Here is a 19,069-nt window from a genome sequence, read left to right on the forward strand (position 1 = left end):
TTTCAGTGGTGGTTAATCATGACTAACGAGTCTGGGTGATGCTCTATTATTATTATTGTTGTTGTTGTTTGTTTGTTTACAGTCAGACAGGTGTTATTGACTGGTTTGTTTTATCCAGGATGGCTGAATTTTGTTATCAATGTCGTTGCTGTTATTATAGATATCGTCGCAGAATATAGGCTGTTCCCAATAAAGTTGCTTTTTGTAATTGGCTGATGGTGATTTCTGTGGCCCCTATAGTGTTGAGGTGCTCTTCAAGGTCTTTTGGAACTGCACCTAGGGCACCAATTATTATTATTATTATTATTATTATTTCAACCCCCCCTGCCCACTGCCACTTAACACGGAGTAACCACAAACTGTCCCCTCAAATCTGAGGTGAGGAGGAGGCAAAAGACCCCATAAATCGTGCCTTCGGGCTCTTTTCAGAAATAATATGCCAACTGTTATGTAGCTGGGAGAGGTCAAACTCCAGGCTCCTAGGCACCACTATAAGCAGTATTTCCTACCTTTCCCCCCCTGGCAGCGACCTTATGTCATTAGCTGCATAGCAGCCAAATGTGTAAGCCAGAGGTTCCCAACCTTGAGACCCCAGATGTTGGACCATATATCCCATCATCCTCAGCCACAATGGCCAAAGGGTGATGGGAGGTGTAGTCCAACCACCTTTGGTATGATCTGTTTATGTTTTTTTTTCCTCCAAAGTAGAGATTAGCTGCTGCCAAAGCCTGCCTTTACCAGATCAGTTTCTGGCTGTGCAAGTTGTTAAAGCACAGCAGCCCTGTCAGAAAAGCAGTTGTCAACCCTAACAGCAATGCACATACCCAACACATTTTCCTGTGCACACAGTCTCAGAATGATCTTCTGGCACCTGTCTTGCTAAGACTCCAATATTCTTCACCCGTGACTTGCATTTCGGAATTCCCAGCAATTCAGGTGCTCACCCCACCCCATTCCTTTGGGAATACTATGCAACTGTCTACCTGCCTCCACCTTCAGAGACAGGGTACCTTGGAACACCAGTTGCAGGGGAGCAACAGCAGAACTGGGGGCATGCCTTCATCTCCTGGCTCTGGTGGGCCACTGTGAGAAACGGGGTACTGGACGAGACAGGTTTGATCCAACAAGGCTATTATATGGCTTCTCAGGATTGCAGTTTGGGGCAGTGCTTAATAGAATCACCCTACACTGATCTGGACAAGAACGCTGGTTTTCATCTTCATTTAAACTCAGAAAGCTTCAAACATTCTTGGGTATTAACTGGGACACTCAAGCAATGTTTTTGTTGCCTGAATGCATTCTGTATCCAGCGCTCTGCTGGCCCAAGGAGTTATTGTGTTGACCCATCTAAGAATTCTTTCCAGAGATGTAAAACTACATGAAGCTCTACTAAAGGCCCACCATTTATTAACCATTGTCTTTTAAAAAAAAATTTAAATTATATTCCATGACATAAAATGTAGATGTCATGTCAAACAAGGATATAATTTCTAAAGGTACTTCAGGGGAAATAGGCTGTTACAGCAACTAAGAAAGATGGAGGATAATCCACAGCGCTTAAGAATCTGATGTCAGGGTACTGCTCTCGGGTTCATTGGTGGTTTCTGCCTCTCTTGACGGAGGTTCCGGAACGGGTAAGCCAAGAATGTCCACAGTGAAATGGGCTGCTGTAATTTCCTCTGGAATTCCTTCCTCAATATAGTCCTGAGCACCTGGAGAAGAAGAGGGGGTGGGTTTGGTATTACTTGGAAACAAAAATGTGTGGAATGGAATAAAGCAGGGTTGTTTAACCTTGGGCCCCCAGATGTTGTTGGACTACAACTTCCAGAATTCCCAGCCACAAAGGCCATGTCTGGGGATTCTGGGAGTTGTAGTCCAACAACATCTGGGGGCCCAAGGTTAAGAAACCCTGTCCCTGGAATAAAGGACATTGGGTGGATGCATGCTTGCTACAGCTTTCTCTTGAGGTGATTGGGTGGATGCATACAGATACTTGGCTGTGCACTTTAATGGATGCCAAGGGGGGATTTCACCAAGGCCAGATTGGCCAGAGACTGTGAGGCTGTATACATTAGGCCTACTCCCTAGCAAACCCGTTCTATGAACTACCCTTTAAATAGCTCTTTGTTCATTATAATTAACATGCATTTACGTACCTAGGATATTTATATCTTGTTCTTAGAATTAACAAGATATTCAAAACCGCTTACAAAGATAAATTATGACAAAAACCAACTTGTATTGTAATAATTTAAAATATTGTTAGCCCAGAAATCAGCATCCATAAAGCTGTGGACAATGCAGCAGTTAATTCATGCACGTCTATTTCAGCTGCAAACAGGATAAAAAGGGTTGATTTGTGACTGAAATGCATGGAAAAATGCAGGCTCACCCCAGATTCTCTTGTGGCCTGAAGTGTATGGACTGCTTGAACCAAAATAAATGCCTCCGCACCACTTGCAGTGTTGCAATTCAGGTGTGTGTGGTTCCCCCCCGCCCCATCCTGTGGGCTCTAAGTATACCTTGTGCCGCTAGACAGTATTAAAGGATCGCCAAGTCCGTTTTCTTTCTACCTCCTTTCCCTCCCTTGAAATGAAGCCATTTTCTGGGTCACAAACAGCTGGGCCACTAATGCTGCAATCCTAAACATACTTTACGGGAAATAAGGCTAATGGGAATCAATGTGGCTTATCTCTGAGTCAATGTGGTTAGGAACAAGCTGTTAAGGGGCTTTCGGTGGATCTGTCAGGGATGATGAAAAAGGGTCAGGGACGGCAAGAGCCTTGTGCAGCATCCTGAGGGCTGCCAGAGCCAGCCCCGGATACACTGCAAAGGCATAACACAGCTCCTCCCTTTTAAATAAGTAATGAGTAAAACCATGTATGCGCTTCTCACCATTCATTCTCCACGGGAGCCCAGAATGTGATGTTGCATACAGAATTACGCTTCCTAAGATTCGTCATTTTCATTTCCTTCAAAAGCAAGTTTCCATCCCTGATGAATTCCAAACATGCTTGAAAGTGTACGGGCAATGGTTAGTGCATGACGGAAGGCAGATGGGTTGCTGAAGAAGATTTCTAGTGATGGAGAGGAGAGCTGGTCTTGTGGTAGCAAGCATGGCTTGTCCCCTTAGCTAAGCAGGGTCCACCCTGGTTGCATATGAAAGGGAGACTAGAAGTGTGAGCACTGGAAGATCTTCCCCTGAGGGGATGGAGCCGCTCTGGGAAGAGCAGAAGGTGCCAAGTTCCCTCCCTGGAGGCATCTCTGAAATAGGGCTGAGAGAGGTTCCTGCCTGCAGCCTTGGAGAAGCCACTGCCAGTCTTTGAAGACAATACTGAGCTAGATGGACCAAGGGTCTGACTCAGTAAATGGCAGCTTCCTATGTTCCTATGATGGGGGTGGCGGCATTTAATACCCCCCCCTTTCCTCTTTGCTCCCCACTATGGCTGGCAGAATCAAAATAAACTATGCAAAACAGAAAGCAAAAATTGCAGAATAAATTCTTAAGCATGCAAGTATGCTTAATTTGCATGCTTTATACCAGCGACAAAATCCAGCTTTTCCTGGCTTATTTATTTATTTAGGGCAGCATTCGCAAAGACAGGCTTCTCTGTGAGAAGTGTGCAGTACAGTTAAGGGTCCCTGCCCGCCAAGCCATCTAGACATGATCCTAAATGTATTTACATGGAAAATTCAGCTCCACTGAGATCAATGGGGCTTATTTTGCTAGTCAATGCATTTAGCTTGTGGACACCAGTCCTGTTCACTGGAACCAAGTCAGTGACCGCGTTACCATTTGTAGGGCTGCGCCACACGGTGAACCTACAGCCCAGCTCTGTAGGTTTGTGTTTGCAACACTGCTGTCGGAGTACCTGTGGGATCGTAGGTGCCAACCTCTGAGCGCCCTCCCTCGGGATTCATGCCCAGCAAAGTGGTGAGGCATTCTGCCAGCTGCTCCTCTGTAAAATGCTCTCCTGTGTCAAGGAAGGTAAATGTGTTAAGACTGCCAGCTCCCAGAGTCCGAGTTGGAGGGGACTTCTTCAGAAGAGGAGACCCTCCAAAGCTCCCAGGCCAGTACAGCCTGGGACCAGGAGCTTTCCCAGACAGCAGGCTTTACTGTGAGGTTTACTGCAAGTTCGAAGTTGCAAAAAAAAAAAAAAAAAGTGGTAATGCCAGAAGTGGATTGTTTTACCCCGGATATACAGAGGCACACGAGCCCCCGGACCTTGGGGTCCCGGTCCTGTCCTCCAAGGTTCGGGAGGGGCCTCCAAATGGCCAGGGGGCAACGGCAGCCACTATGCGCCCGCCCTGCCAAACCTCCGGGTTTGTTTGTTTCTACTTTTTACCGTGACCAATGGGTGGTGGTGGTGGGGAGTGGAACAGTCCTTCTCCCTTCTACACCCCTTCCCCCAGTGGCGGAGAGACCGGAGGGATGCCGGCCACATCTGTTCAGGCCAACATCTTTAACCAAGTGTGAAGCACGACTGCGCAGTTTAGGATCTCTAACATCCACCTCTTGGCCACAGTCAGAAGTTCTTAAAAAAGAAAAACCTGCAGAGGTTGGTGGGGTGGGCCCCCCAAAGGAGGTTTCGGGCAGCCTCATGCTCGGGGGGGGGGCGCTCACACGTCAGGGGGTCTGGACACCCAAATTATCTTGGTGTGCCCCTGCGGATATAAATCAGGCTACACTCTAATGTGCAATAAAACACCCAGATTGCATGTGAAGTGCTCCCCGATAGCTTGCAGGGACTTCGGGGTAAATTCAGTGGTGGATTAACGCATAGGCAAAGTAGACACTTGCCTAAAGCAGCAAATTTTGAGGAGCGGCAAATTTGCCCATGTGTTAATAATCCGCCACTTGCATTTGGGGGACGGGGGAAAGTTAATTCTACTTTTAAAACTGCTGTTGTACAAACGCCTAGTGGGCCCGCCTGCCTCCCAAATCATGACAGGTTGTTGGGCCATCTTCACGCGCATGCGCAGTGGGATGATGGTGGAGACGGCAGCGAGAGCTCCTCCCACAGTCCTGCCTGCCTCCCAAATGACAGGTCGGGCTGTTTTCAGCCCATTTAACTTCCCTCCCCCCAATTCCTTTACCAAGTCCTTAACCCTCATTTGAAGCTCTCCTGAAGTTTTTCACATGGGGCTTTTAAAGCCCTTTAACCCGCATCTCCTCCGGAATGGAGGGGGTGCGTTCACATATCGGCCAGATTTACCCCGAAGTCCCTGCGAGTTCTCGGGGAGCAGTTCACACACAATTCGAGTTTTTCACTGTGTGTTAGGAGTGTAGCTTGATTTATATCCAAAGTAAAAAAAATCCACTATTTGTGCAGTTTGGGGGGGACAACTTCAAGTTCACAGTAAAGCCTCCCCGTAACCTGGCAGCATTTTATTTGTTTATTTATTCGTTCAATTTCTATACCGCCCTTCCAAAAATGGCTCAGGGCGGTTTAAATAAGGTGGATCCCTGTCCCCAAAGGGCTCGCAATCTAAAAAGAAACATCAGATAGACACCAGCAACAGTCACTGGAGGTCCTGTGCTGGGGGTGGATAGAGCCAGTTACTCTCCCCTGCTAAGTCAAGAGAATCACCGTGTTAAAAGGTGCCTCTTTGCCAAGTTATCAGGGTAAAACCTGCTGTGTGTGTAAAAGTCCCTGCCCAGCTCCTGTGTCCTGACTAACTTGTGGACAGCTCCCCCTGCTGTTTCAGCACTTGTGTCTCGAATGGTGTTAGCATCCCCTCTTAGCTGGACAACTCCCCTGCCTCCCTTCATGTTTGTGATTTCAGGCGCACCAGTTCCTGCACTGATGCAACTGGGACACGACACTCAAATCAGCTGCAAGGCCAATGCTGCCCACCTCTGTGCTGAAGCAGCAGCAGCAGGTCATCCCTGTTCATACTTGTCTCTCTGTTCTCGTTCTCATAACCCAGCACTTGGAAGGCGTTCTGTATTTCTTTTATCGACAGCCCAAATGCTGGCCGGTGGTTTATGTAGAGTCTGATAAAGTCCCCTAAATTGATCTTGGTCACTTGCTTCCCAGTCTCCAGATAGTCGCTGAACTTGACTTCATTTAGCATGTCTTCGATCTAAAAGGAATAAAGAGGCTTCATCAGACGCTGCAGCCGTCAAGTTGCAGTGTGCCGTCAAGTGGATTTCGACTCCTGGCGCCCACAGAGCCCTGTGGTTGTCTTTGGTAGAGTACTGGAGAGGCTGACCATGGCCTCCTCCTGCACAGTAGGAGATTATGCCTTTCAGCATCTTCCTATATCGCTGCTGCCCAATATACTACCAGCGGGGATTCGAACTGGCAACCTTCTGCTTGTTAGTCAAGCATTTCCCCACTGTGCCACTATCCCACACAGGGGCGTAACTATAATAGGGCGAGGGGAGACAGTTGTCTGAGGGCCCACTGCCTCAAGGGGCCCCTCAGAGACAAGTCACATGACTTCCCCCACCTGCCTGCCCAGGCTTCATTCATTATTAAATAAATTGGTTCTTTTTTTGACCTCTTCCTAGTCAATCCTTCATTCCTGGGTTGCTTTTCTCAGAAACAAGCCTGGGAACAACAGCTCTTCTCCGAGCAACCCCACCCCCAAATGGTATATCTTACAGGACTCACATGGTCTCTCATCCAAACACATACCAGGCACTGCTTAGCAAAGAGGACAATTAATGTTTGTGACCACAAGACCAGCTCTCCTGGTGGGCTTCAGCCCAGAGACAGGGTTAGCTCTCCCCCAAGTGCTGCTGCTGCCCCCTCCCCCAAGTGCTGCTTGATGAGTGTCCAAAGGAAGAAAGTCAAGTAAGAGTAAGAAAGTCAGAAAACTAAAGTAAGATAAGTGGGCTTGGGTGGTGGTAAGAAAAGTGGGCTGGGGTGGTGGTAATGATGAAGATGAACGTGGCTGTTGTGCTGCTTAAATGAAAAAGGTCCTCTGTAGGCTGGTCATTGCATTGGACTGTGTTGAGCATTATCATGACTGTGCTCTAAAGAGTTCCAGGGGCCCCACTCCATCCCATGGACTTTTCCTCCATGTATCTTGGATGATATTTTTTCTCTCTCTTCCCTCCCCTTCCTCCTACCCCTCTTGTATTAGGAGAGGAAGGCAGTGACAGGGGGGTCCATTTCAAAATCTCATCTCTGGGCCCACTCCAACCTTGTGACACCCCTGATCCCACAGCTATCTAAAGGACGCACTGACCTGTTCTTCTGTCGGGTAAAATCCCATCGCTCGCATGACAGATGGAACACATTCCAGGGGGATGTGTGTGGACACCTTTCTAGGCTCCATGGTGTCGATCCCTTGATGACACAGCTGTGCGTAGTAAAAATAGTCTTCCAACTCCTGGAAGGGGATACAACACCAAACACAGCAGAGTTTTGTCTACTGACTCGGCTGTTTTTCTCTTTGCAACCACAGCATTGGCCTTTCATTACTTGCATGGACTGCCTTAAGCCACCTTGAAGGCACTTGCATCCAAAGGTCGGAGATCAATCCTATGCAGCCATCAAAGAATGCAATTTGAAATTACCTTGAAGAATTCACCCTCTCGGCCACCTTCCAGCAAGTTGTAAAATGGAATCAGGTCTTCGCCACCCAGAAAAGCAGCTGCTTCCAGAGCTCTGTGGGGAGTGGGGGGTGGGGGGACAACACCATCAGCACTCGGGGAAGTCTCTCTTCACCATTGCTGCCTATTGCACTGAAATACATCTCTTACAAATTAAAATTCTTCCCAGCCTCTGCACAGACTTCAAGAGGTGCAGTACTAAAAAACACCGCAAGATAATTAAGATATAAAAAGAAAAAGATATACATAAAAGAGCCACATCCCCCTCTCTAGGCACTCCGAGCAATTTTTAAAAACCCGCACAGAAATAATGAGGCCCATCAATTCCTCCAGATCAATTTAATTTAAATTAAGTTAATTAAATCTTTCAGCCTCCAAACCCGCCCCAAGATGAGCCGAGGAGAGAAGTGTGCTTCCTGCCGCTTGGTTTGTGTTCAAGCATTGCGCTTTCCCAGGCAGCAGGCTGTACCGCAGGTTTTCTGCAAGGCTTTACTGTGAGTTCAGAGTTGCCTCGAAAAACTGATGCTATAAGTGGTTTTTTTAACTCTGGATATAAATCGGGCTACACTCTAATGCGCAATGAAACACCCGGATTGTGTGTGAAGTGCTCCCTGATAGCTCGCAGAAATTTCAGGGTAAATTTGGCCAGTATGTGAATGCACACCTCCATTCTGGAGGAGATACGAACTAAAAGCCAGGTGTGAAAAACTTCTAGGAGGCTTTTGATGGGCTTCTACCCCAAATCTCCTTCTGGAGAGAGTGCATGTTTTCACATACCAGCCAAACTTACCCCGAAGTCCCTTCGCACACAAGTTGGGCTTTGTCTTGCAAATTCTAGCTTATCTTGAGGTATTTCTGGGTTTTTAAAATGCTGGTTTTAAGCTACTTTTTCTGCAAATGGAGAGGCACTGACATAGAGTAATTAGCATGATAAGAGGGATACTCTCTTTACAAATGCAGATGTAGCTCTTTAGTAATCTCTCTCCCCCCCCACCCAATTGGCTAGAAGGGAAATATGGATGCCTGCCATGTGAACTTGCATCAAAAGCAAACCCAAGAGCAGAGGGGAGGGGCTGCTTTTGAAGTGGCTTCGCTCAACATTTACCCCACAGCATGAAGCCACTTGCGAATAACTCCTAGGAGACACAAACCAATAAAAAGGCAACCTCTAATCCGAAGCATTGCCTGTGTTGTCCAAAGAGGAGTTCATTCCCCCCACGCCTGATGAAGACTTCTGGTTAACTGGATAGTCTACATACTCTGGCATAAACAAAAAGGTGGATGATGACAAATACAGGGGTTTTTCTAAAACTTTATGGGACGCCAATGTGCACACAAATCTCCAGGCATGCACATGTCCTCTTCTGTAGGTGGAAGAACCTGCGCATGAAAATCTGTGCACACCCTGAACTCTCTACTTGTAACCGCAGCCACTGAATAAAGGGCAATGGTCTATTCTGATGTAAACTCAGTTCTCTCAGGTAGGCCTGTCCTATCTGCTGACTGGTGGCCCAGGGCTTTGACCACCTATCCCCAGCCCCTGTGGCCACTACTGCCACAATCTCAGGTGCCATGGGAGACTGTGCATGTGTAGTTTCATAAGGACGTTACCTTTGGAATCCAAACCTTGGGGCATGTCTATACTGTAAGTTCAAAACAGTGTGAAGCCTTTTTAACTGTCATGGCTCTGGACCAAGTTATCAAGGTATCAACTATTGTTCCCTCAAAGGGCAAGGGATGCTAACCACCCTCACAACACTATAATTCCCAGGATGCATTGGGAGGGAACGCACTGCAGCTAAGATGGTTTAAATCTCTAGTAGGGCTGCAATAGAAAATTTCCACAATTAACATAGCCATGGATAACACACTGGTGACCAAGATTCCTCCTTGCTCCCATCTCAAAACACAGCATAAATTTGCATCTGTGCACCTCTGCCCTGGACTCCCATTATCCAGACACTTGATGCTTTTGTATATAATTCAGTTACACTTGGACATTAAATATTGCGGAGACACAGAAGATGCCAGAGGCAGCCGTAAAGTGCTAATTAGCTCATAAAGAGCCTTCCTCCACAAACAAGTTACAGAGGCCTTGAGTGCTGCCTGCATCCCAGCCAACAAAGATAAAGGAAGTTCATTTATATTCTGCTGCCTTCATTTAAATCTTGCTCACGCTGGACCTCCAATTGATTAAGCCACATAAACCCAAGGGGAGTGCATGTGTATGCATGTGCACACTTGGAAAAGAATTAACACAACCACGGTTGCAGCTATACTATAACGATAACGAATATGAATATACTGCTTTTCAACAGTAAGTCCCAAAGCAGTTTACATATAAATAAATAAATAAATAAATAAATAAATAAATAAATAAAATGGCAGCATGTCCCCAAAGGGCTCACAATCCAAAAAAAGAAACACAAGACAGACCCCAGCAACAGCCATGGGAGGGATGCTGTGCTGGGGATGGATAGGGCCAGTTGCTCTCCCCCTGATAAATGAAGAGAACCGCCACTTTAAAAAGGTGCCTCTTTGCTCAGTTAACGGGGGCAATTTGTTCTGTTAGCCCTGATGCTAGATAGCAGAACACCCTTAACCATGCCCCACAGGTGGAAGGGATTGTTAGGAAAGCCTCAAGGCACATTTCCGCCCAATAACCCCTCACAGCAGCCAACACAGAACCACCACCAGACAACCACTGAGGATGTCAAGGGGCAGTGGGCATTTCTGTCCAAAATTTACCATTCCTGCAAAATCTTTGGCAGATGCTAATAAGCATGCAAACAGTTTCTTATCTTCCAAACAAAATGAGCAACATTCTCATATCTTCGGAAATGTAGAAAGCATTACTTCAGCTTATCTGAAATATTGGAAGAAGCATTTGGCCATTTCTGTTCCATAATAAATTAAGACATCCTGAGAGAGCTTTCTCCTCCTGTTTCCCTTTGCTATGCAGGCAGGCAGGCACAGGCTGGGGATGGTGGGAGTTGTAGTTCAAAAACAGCTGGAGGGCCAAGGTTCTGCACCCCTGCTTTAGGGAATGATGAGGCCGCTCTGGAGAGAGCATCTGCCTGCTTGCCTGCAGAAAGCCTCAGGTTCCCTCCCTGGCAGCATCTCCAAGATAAAGCTGAGAGAGCTTCCTGCCTGCAACCCTGGAGAAGCTGCTGCCAGTCTGTGTAGACATTACTGAGCTAGATGGACCAAGGGTCTGACTCCGTAGATGGCAGCTTCCTATGATCTTCTTCTATGTTCTTCATATCAAGCGTATATGAAACACATAATCAAGACACCAACGTTCCATATGAACATGTCTTGTCTGGAGGCGACTAAGGCAGAGCTCCTGCTAAGTCCTGATCTGTTCATGGAGTAGGCAGGACTGGAAGGAGGGAGGAAGGGGCTCCAGGATGCATCTTCCACTTGGAGGGAAGAGGAAGCGAAGCCATGACTTACATTAAATTAATGTCCCACTTCATCACACTGAAGTCGCTGGCCCCTGACGTGAAGAGGTGACCCCCTTCATAGGAGCAGGCTAAGTTGGAGACACCAGCTGGGTGGCAATTGAAAGCCGAGGACTTGTGTGGGTTCCCATCAACTGGCAAAATTTGCAGGCCGACCTGGAGAGTAAGAAAGAGTACCAGACTCAATCCCCCCAAGATTCCCAAGTCCACTTCACAACCCAAGCAGGCTGCTGGCCTTGATTCTGGCGTGCAGCTATGAATTCTCAGCCACCAGCTTTCATAAATAAGCTAAGGGAGAAATCCCATCATGCCTCTTGAGGAATTTAACTCAGAGGCTTAGTGAGGACAGCAGGCCAGTCTCCACATGTGCACGGAGATGTGGGGAGGTTCCTTCATTTTCAAGATAATAGAAATTGGCATGAGATGCCATTGTTATCCTTGCAAAATGCTTGTGCCATTGCAGCTTCTGACTGGCTCTCTATCTACAGCCTACCACAGTAACACACATTCAGCCCCTGAATACTTGCTTCAGCATGCTGGGGTGGGGTGGGGGGAAAATAACCAGAGCCATATGGCGTTGGGCATCAGTTTCCAACGGGAGCTTTCTGGCTGAGAAAAGAGGACTTGGGATATCAGCAGGTGGCATGCTTGAGAGTGCACAACCATAACTTATCCATCCCAGTACTAGTTCAACTAGTTCCACTACTACTGTGGGAGCCTCTCCCAGGAAGAGAAATAGCAGGGGCTCCCAACCTTGGCTCCCCAGATATTGTCCGATGTGCCAATAATCCAGATGTTGCTGGACTGCAACTCCCAATCCAGACGTCGTTGGCCTGCAATTTCCAGCCTTGGGTCCCCAGAGGTGCGGGACTAGTCAGTAATCCAGATGTTGCTGGACTCGCCAATAATCCAGATGCTGTTGACTACAACTCCCAATCCAGTTGTTGTTGGACTGCAATTTCCAGCCGTGGGTCCCCAAATGTGTTGGTCTGGCAAATAATCCAGATGGTGCTGGGCTGAAACTCCCAATCCAGATATTGTTGGTTGCCAATAATCCAGATGTTGCTGGCCTACAGCTCCCAACCCAGGTGTTGTTGGTCTGCGATTTCCAGCCTTGGGTCCCCAGATGTGTTGGACTAACCAATAATCCAGATGTGGTTGGGCTGAAACTCCAGATGTTGTTAGACTACCACTCCCAATCACCTTTGGCCCCTGTGGCTGGGGGTGATGGGAGCTGTAGTCCAACAACCTCTGGGGACCCAAGGTTGGGGACTGCTGAGCTACAGAACTGGACCTAAAGAGCTTCACCTACCTTATCTTTTGTAATGTATGCCAGGTACCGTTTTTGAGGATCCTGGCCCTCTTCTATTGGGAGGACTAGCATTTTCTCGAGTGGGGTGCCATATGTGGGTCCCAGAACCGTCTTTCTGAAATAATGGAAACAGCAGCAAGAACTATTGGATCACCTGGCTTTTAACCATTTAAAATGGCTTCAATCAAAATTAAAATGGCTTTCTAATCAATCGCTTTACATATATGTGCAAAAAACACAGAGCTCCAAAGATTCCACCACCACTAGCACTCATGGGACTGGGCTCTACCCCCCACCACCAACCATACCTGCACAACTTTGTGGTCACGTTATACATCTTCATCTTGTACTGATCGTTTGCAGTGAAGAAAAAATACTCAGTTGTGAGAGGCGGGTACCAGGCGACACACCTGGGGACTGCACTCTGCTCAATGCGATCCCTTCGGATGATGGCCAGTTTATCTTTGACACAGTGTTCCAGGTCATATTCCACCTGGGGGAGAAACCAATATAGACCCAGTGATGGAATTGTTCACACATTTTTATTTATTTATTTTATTTTTATTTTTACATTTATATACCGCCTTTCATTAAAAGAAAACCCCAAGGCGGTTTTCCATGTTTATCATTTGATTTCTTGGCAGCCAAATGTGTGTAATGGACACCAGTGGTAAAAATAATAAGGCAATGCCCATGGCATCTTCTTTGGAGATTTCTAAGCCATGGAAATCCAGACTCGATGGACGAGCCTTCTAACACCTAGAAGTAATGTGATTTGTTATGCCACACGGAAAAAATAAAATAAGGTAATGAACAAAACAACAAGAGAGACTGCTCTTGACCTTTGCATTTTGGATTAGGGTTGCCATATTCAAGCTTCCCAAATCCGGGTGGCCTAATTTGCATATTATGAAAATTATGCAACTAAAAATGCAACTAATTGGCATTTTATTTATCCAGAGTAAAATCCGGGCAACGCATTTGAAATCCATGTAAATCTGGGTAGAATTTAGCAGCCAGGTGGAGGAGCCAAAATAAGAACATAAGAACAGCCCTGCTGGATCAGGCCCAAGAAGGCCCATCTAGTCCAGCATCCTGTTTCACACAGTGGCCCACCAGATGCCGCTGGAAGCCACAGACAGGAGTTGAGGGGGTGCCCTCTCTCCTGCTGTGACTACCCTGCAACAGGTACTCAGAGGCATCCTGCCTCTGAGGCTGGAGGGGGCCTATAGCCCTCCAACTAGTAGCCGATGATAGACCTCTCTTCCATGAAGTTATCCAAACCCCTCTTCAAGCCATCCAGGTTGTTGGATGTCAAAACATCTTGTGGCAGAGAATTCCACAAATTGATTATGCATTGTGTGAAAAAGTACTTCCGTTTGTTGGTCCTAGACCTCCTGGCAATCAATTTCATGGGGTGACCCCTGGTTCTAGTGTTGTGTGAGAGGGAGAAGAATTTCTCTCTCTCCACTTTCTCCACACCATGCATGATTTTATAGACCTCTATCATGTCTCCCCGCAGTTGTCTTTTTTCTAAACTAAAAAGCCCCAGGTGTTTCCAAATCTGGGGTCTACCCTAAATTCTGGGGGAGATGGCGAGTCTATTTTGGATGCAATGGTCAAGAGCAGAAGGCGGGCTTACCAAAAGTCTGTCTTCCCCAAGACTCAGAAGCCGTGGCTCATCACTATCTAAGTACACCCCAAAGAGCAAAGCACAGATCGGCTTGTAATGGGAGTGCAGAGCGGCCAGGCGCTCCCAGACGGCCACCTCGTCCACCAGGCTTTTTTTGTAAAGGGTCACAGAAATGTTTTCTTCCTGAAAGGAAACAGAAAGATCACTCGGTGCCAGTGAAGCGGTGCTTTAAGGGCCAATGTTCAGGGGTGGGCTCTTTCGAGCTCGGCTTCTGCCACAGAGAGCCACCAGAATGGACAGGCCATGTGGAGACGCGGCACAGCCCCTGGGGCCCTGCTGGAGCCAAGAGCCGCGACTTCAATGCTCGAGGAAGGAGGAAGTACTCACTGCAGTGGCGAGATACTGGGATTGGTGAGAAAAGCTCATGTGAATGATAGCCGCTCTCGATTCCCGGAAAGGCTCCGGACAGTCATTTTCCAGGGATATTGAATCCAGGATGTAAACGCTTCCATTGGTAAAGCCAGCCGCCAGAAGTGAGCCTAAAATGCACATTGGACAATAGCTGTTTCCTAGGTCTCTCAGCTTAGCAAGGTGGATCATCTACAGATGTTTCCATGCCTGGCCCTTCAGCGCTGCTGGAGCTTTTCCTCAATTCGCTGGAAGTTGTGGTTCCACATAAAGTAAAGTAAAGTTGTGCCATCAAGTCGGTGTCGACTCCTGGCGCCCACAGAGCCCTGTGGTTGTCTTTGGTAGAATACAGGAGGGGTTGACCATGGCCATCTCCTGCGCAGTATGAGAGGATGCCTTTCAGCATCTTCCTATATCGCTGCTGCCTGATACAGGAGTTTCTCGTATTCTGGGAAACACACTAGCGGGGATTCGAACCGGCAACCTCTTGCTCCCTAGGCAAGTTGCTTCCCTACTGACCCATTAGGTGGCTGTGGTTCCACATAGCCCTGTATTATCCAGCAGTGCCTGTCCTCCCAGCCAAAATCTTTTTACAATGTCTATTCAGGAGTCAGTCCCATTCAGCAAAGATTCCTTGCAATGTTTATGAAAAGCTTTCTTCTTGTGGCTTCTGTCTCTAATTGCATCCTGTTCAGCATGGCAGTGGCACAGCTGATCAACTGCCCCTTCACAGGGAACAGGATCTGATTAAGGGGCGATTAATTGGCCACACTGAGCACGGAGCAATTAGAGGCAGAAGATATGTGGAAGAAGTTTCTAATTAAAGGCACAGTTGCCTGAAAAGACCTCACTTAGAGCTTTCTGGGTTCATACTGGACAGGCTGGCGCTGCAATTGCATTTAATTTGATTTTAAACCCCACAAATCAGGTTTGAAAAAAGATGAGAGGGAGGACAGGAAACATCGGCACACAATGGGCTGGCAATGCTGTCGTTTAAAAAAATATATGAGCAAAAAGTGTCAATCTGAGACTAAAATGCTGGTGTGGAAGCGACTTAGCTCTGTAAAATTTAGAACACACCAAAAAAACAGATATTTAATGGCCTTCAGCCACTGTGGCTGGCCACCTAGTGGTGCAGCGGGGAAGTAACTTGCCTAGGGAGCAAGAGGTTGCTTGTCCAAATCCCCGCTGTTGTGTTTCCCAGACTATGGGAAACACTTATATCGGGCAGCAGCGATATAGGAAGATGCTGAAAGGCATCATCTCATACTGTGCAAGAGGAGGCAATGGTATACCCCTCCTGTATTCTACCAAAGACAACCACAAGGCTCTGTGGTCGCCACAAGTCGACACCGACTTGACGGCACAACTTTAACCACTGTGGCTAAGGCTGATGGGAGTTGTAGTCCAACAACAACTGGTGACCCAAGGTTGAGTACTGCTGGTGTGCATGCTGCTGGGTTCACATGTGACCTGCTCCAGTCACTTGTCAGAATTTTAATACAGAGTTTTCGCCAGCAGAATCCAATCCTCTCTCCTCCAAAGCAAGCTACAGACAAGACATCCCACTGCCCAGGAAGAAGGGAGTGAAAATCAGTACCATCATGGTTGTAGCAGAGACTCTGAATCCGTTCGCCCTTAAAGATTCGGCTGACCAGGTATTTGTTGAGCTTATAGTTCCACACTTTTAGGAGCCCGCAGTGACTCCCTTTGGCCATGAGAGGCTTGCTTGGGTGGCAGGTGATGGCATGGACCATATCCTTCGGCTCCTCCAGACACTTGGTCACTTTGAGTCCCTCCGTCCAGACATGAACCACTAGTGCGTCGGATGTGGAGAGGATAAAATTCCTGTACCATGGGGGAGATTAGATTGATTTTGAAAATTCACCTGTTCCATTTCTCAACCTCAATGGTTCCCTGGGTGACTCACAAACAGCTACCTGAAGATTCTAAGCCAGTGGCCATCACCACATCTAGTAGCGGTGAGTTCCACAAATTAATTACATATTGAGAAAAGGCTTTTCTTTTGTCTATACAAACATAAGGGGGGCAGAATGGGGGATTGCAGTAGTGCTCTTAAGCAGCAATGCTCATTACAGTGCGACCTGCTGCACAGAGGAACTTTCTGGAAGCCCATGATTTGTGCCTGTGGGGTGGTGGTGGTTCTACCACTTAGATTATCTACTCACAGCACAGTTTTTCTTGGGGCAGTCAATTTCTCTAACATGATATATGTCAACCACTGGGTTTTTAGAAATGATTTCAGAAATAATATTGTTACCCATAAAATTGGGATTACCTTAAGTTCTCACCTGACAACGAAGGGCTGACCTGATAAGGTACAAGAAGCAGGAAATTTGGAAATGTCCACGGGACACATTGGTTTCTTGGAGAAGGAAACAGACCTGATGCACCCCAGTTTAAGCTGGCTGTACCAATGCAGAAGCTGCAGGTCTCCGTCATAGAATTTAACATGGCCTTTGACATCACAAGTCACAAAATTCCTGAAAAGGATAATCATTTGTTTCAGCAATCTGACATAATGTTGGTTCCCAGGCATTAAGCGTTTTAAACAAAAATTGGATGACATGATAGGTATTACACCAACTACTGTCACTGAAAAACTATGTAATTTTATTTATTTAACATATTTGTCTACCACCCACTACCAAAGTCTCTAAGTGGATTGCAATATGCCAACTTTCAGCTCCAACAGTCAAATGATATAGAAAGGTAGCTAGGCAGCATTAACTATGTAGATCCTGCAGGTGCTGTCTGCTGTGGCAGTCTCTCTCTATCTCTCTTCTTCTGCCCCCGCACACTTTCTCGATTTCCTTCCACCACTGCAGCCACAGCAACGACCCCCCTCCTCCCTCCCCTTGTGGAACGAGCCCTTTTGGCAGCTGCAGCCCCCACCGTAAAAATAGTAAAGATCACTGGTGTAGACAGTACTGAGCTAGATGGACTAAGGGTCTGACTCAATATAAGGCAGCTTCCTAGGTTACATAGGAACATAGGAAGCTGCCATATACTGAGTCAGACCATTGGTCTATCTAGCTCAGTATTGTCTTCACAGACTGGCAGCAGTAGCCTCTCCAAGGTTGCAGGCAGGAATCTCTCTCAGCCCTCTCTTGGAGATGCTGCCAGGGAGGGAACCTGGAGCCTTCTGCTCTTCCCAGAGCAGCTCCATCCCCTGAGGGGGAATATCTTGCAGTGCTCACACTTCTAGTCTCCCTTTCATATGCAACCAGGGCAGACCCTGCTTAGCTAAGGGGACAAGTCTTGCTTCCTACCACAAGACCAGTTCTCCTGGTTGAACTTCACACACTACTTACTAAGAATTCATGCCGTTAAATAACTGATGGGGCTACCTGATTTGTGTCCGGGCTATTCTGCAGTGATGTTCGCCTTACCTCCCAGTTCCTCTCACCACAGAATATCTGTCTAAGGCCATTGGGGGCTGGGGATGATGGGAGCTGTAGTCCAACATCTGGGGACCCACGTTTGAGAGCCCTTGGGCTATGGGCCTGGAAACTACACACCTGTCCGTGATAGCAAGAACAGTGATGCCATCCTTTTGCAGGTGCATCAGCTTGATGGCTTTCATATTGAACGGTTTGACAGAGAAGGCGGCCACCTTGGAGGGAACAGCATCCCAGACCACCATCTTGCCTTCCATGGTCCCTGTAATTGCTTGTGCTGTGCTGAAGTGGAAGAGGGACTGGCTAAAGTTCCCCACCGTCTTGTTGAAAGTCTGGAGAAAAGAAACAAGCGGAACCGCAGACAAACATGCAGCAAATGCTGTGCTCTAGCCAACACAATTCTCCTTGAAATACAAACCGACCCACTACGGAAGTAGTGTCGCTCAAAAGGAGAGAGTAAGAGAGGCTTCATAGGCTGCCACGTTTCTATGTGAAATGCATTTTCAGTCCGTGGGGGCGGCTATTATCCAGGCATTGGGAAGGAACTCTTCACACTTGCTTCAGAGGCACAGCCAGGCAACACTTCTTTGTGTTTGGTTCTCTATACTGTGGTAAGAACCTCACCCATTTCGGGTCCTGCCTGCATCAAGGCAGCAGGGTTTCACAGAGCTTTTGCTCTATGAACTTTTCTTGCTATGCTAGCATCTGGATTCAATATTGAATAATATCTATCAATTTCTGTACTGCCTTTCATGAAAAGTCACCCCAAGGTGGTTTACAAAACGTTAAAATACAACAAAACTCCAGAAAAATCACATTAAAATCAATTAGAAGTGATTAAAACCATAAACACACCCAAAAGCAAGAGCCATTAAAAAAAGACAGAGCAGCAGGAGAGCAGAGAGACTGGCAACCCTTAAGGAGTAAAAGCCTGGCCAAATAAAACAAACTCTTTAGTTGCTTTATAAAAGGAGCCACGGAGGACAGAAAACGGACGCCTCCCGGGAGAGCATTCCAGAGCCTGGGGGCAACAACAGAGAAGGCCCTGTCCCACATGCATGACAACTGAGCCTCTCTCGATGTTCGCATGTGAAGCAGAGTCCTCTCTGATGACCTTGTTGAATAGGCAGGGACCTTTGGGAGCTGACAGTCCTTATCCAGGGCCTAAACTGTTAAGGGCTTTGAAGATGATAACCAGCACTCCGAGCAAGCAGTTCCAGAAAGTTCCCTACCTGCTGCTGCTGCATTCTGTGCCAACTGAAG

At 47.2% G+C, this 19,069-nt stretch overlaps 1 protein-coding gene across 2 annotated transcripts in view; it reads right to left on the minus strand.

The window, feature by feature from the left end:
• Positions 1–1,385: 1,385 nt before the first annotated feature.
• Positions 1,386–19,069, minus strand: part of CFAP251 (cilia and flagella associated protein 251) — a 30,835-nt gene continuing 13,151 nt past the window's right edge. For both annotated transcript variants that reach the window (XM_053280166.1, XM_053280167.1), the window contains exons 10-22: positions 17,927–18,138; positions 16,697–16,888; positions 15,985–16,232; positions 14,364–14,515; positions 13,986–14,159; positions 12,652–12,836; positions 12,344–12,458; positions 11,024–11,187; positions 7,532–7,622; positions 7,201–7,344; positions 5,859–6,087; positions 3,873–3,974; positions 1,386–1,712 (exon numbers count right to left, since the gene is read on the minus strand). In XM_053280166.1, the coding sequence (XP_053136141.1) occupies positions 1,558–1,712; positions 3,873–3,974; positions 5,859–6,087; positions 7,201–7,344; positions 7,532–7,622; positions 11,024–11,187; positions 12,344–12,458; positions 12,652–12,836; positions 13,986–14,159; positions 14,364–14,515; positions 15,985–16,232; positions 16,697–16,888; positions 17,927–18,138 (2,163 nt within the window). In that variant the 3' untranslated portion in view covers positions 1,386–1,557. The remainder of the gene's footprint in view (positions 1,713–3,872; positions 3,975–5,858; positions 6,088–7,200; positions 7,345–7,531; positions 7,623–11,023; positions 11,188–12,343; positions 12,459–12,651; positions 12,837–13,985; positions 14,160–14,363; positions 14,516–15,984; positions 16,233–16,696; positions 16,889–17,926; positions 18,139–19,069) is intronic.

Source organism: Hemicordylus capensis, chromosome 15 (genome assembly GCF_027244095.1).
Source record: "Hemicordylus capensis ecotype Gifberg chromosome 15, rHemCap1.1.pri, whole genome shotgun sequence".
In the NCBI taxonomy this organism is placed as follows: Eukaryota; Metazoa; Chordata; class Lepidosauria; order Squamata; family Cordylidae; genus Hemicordylus; species Hemicordylus capensis.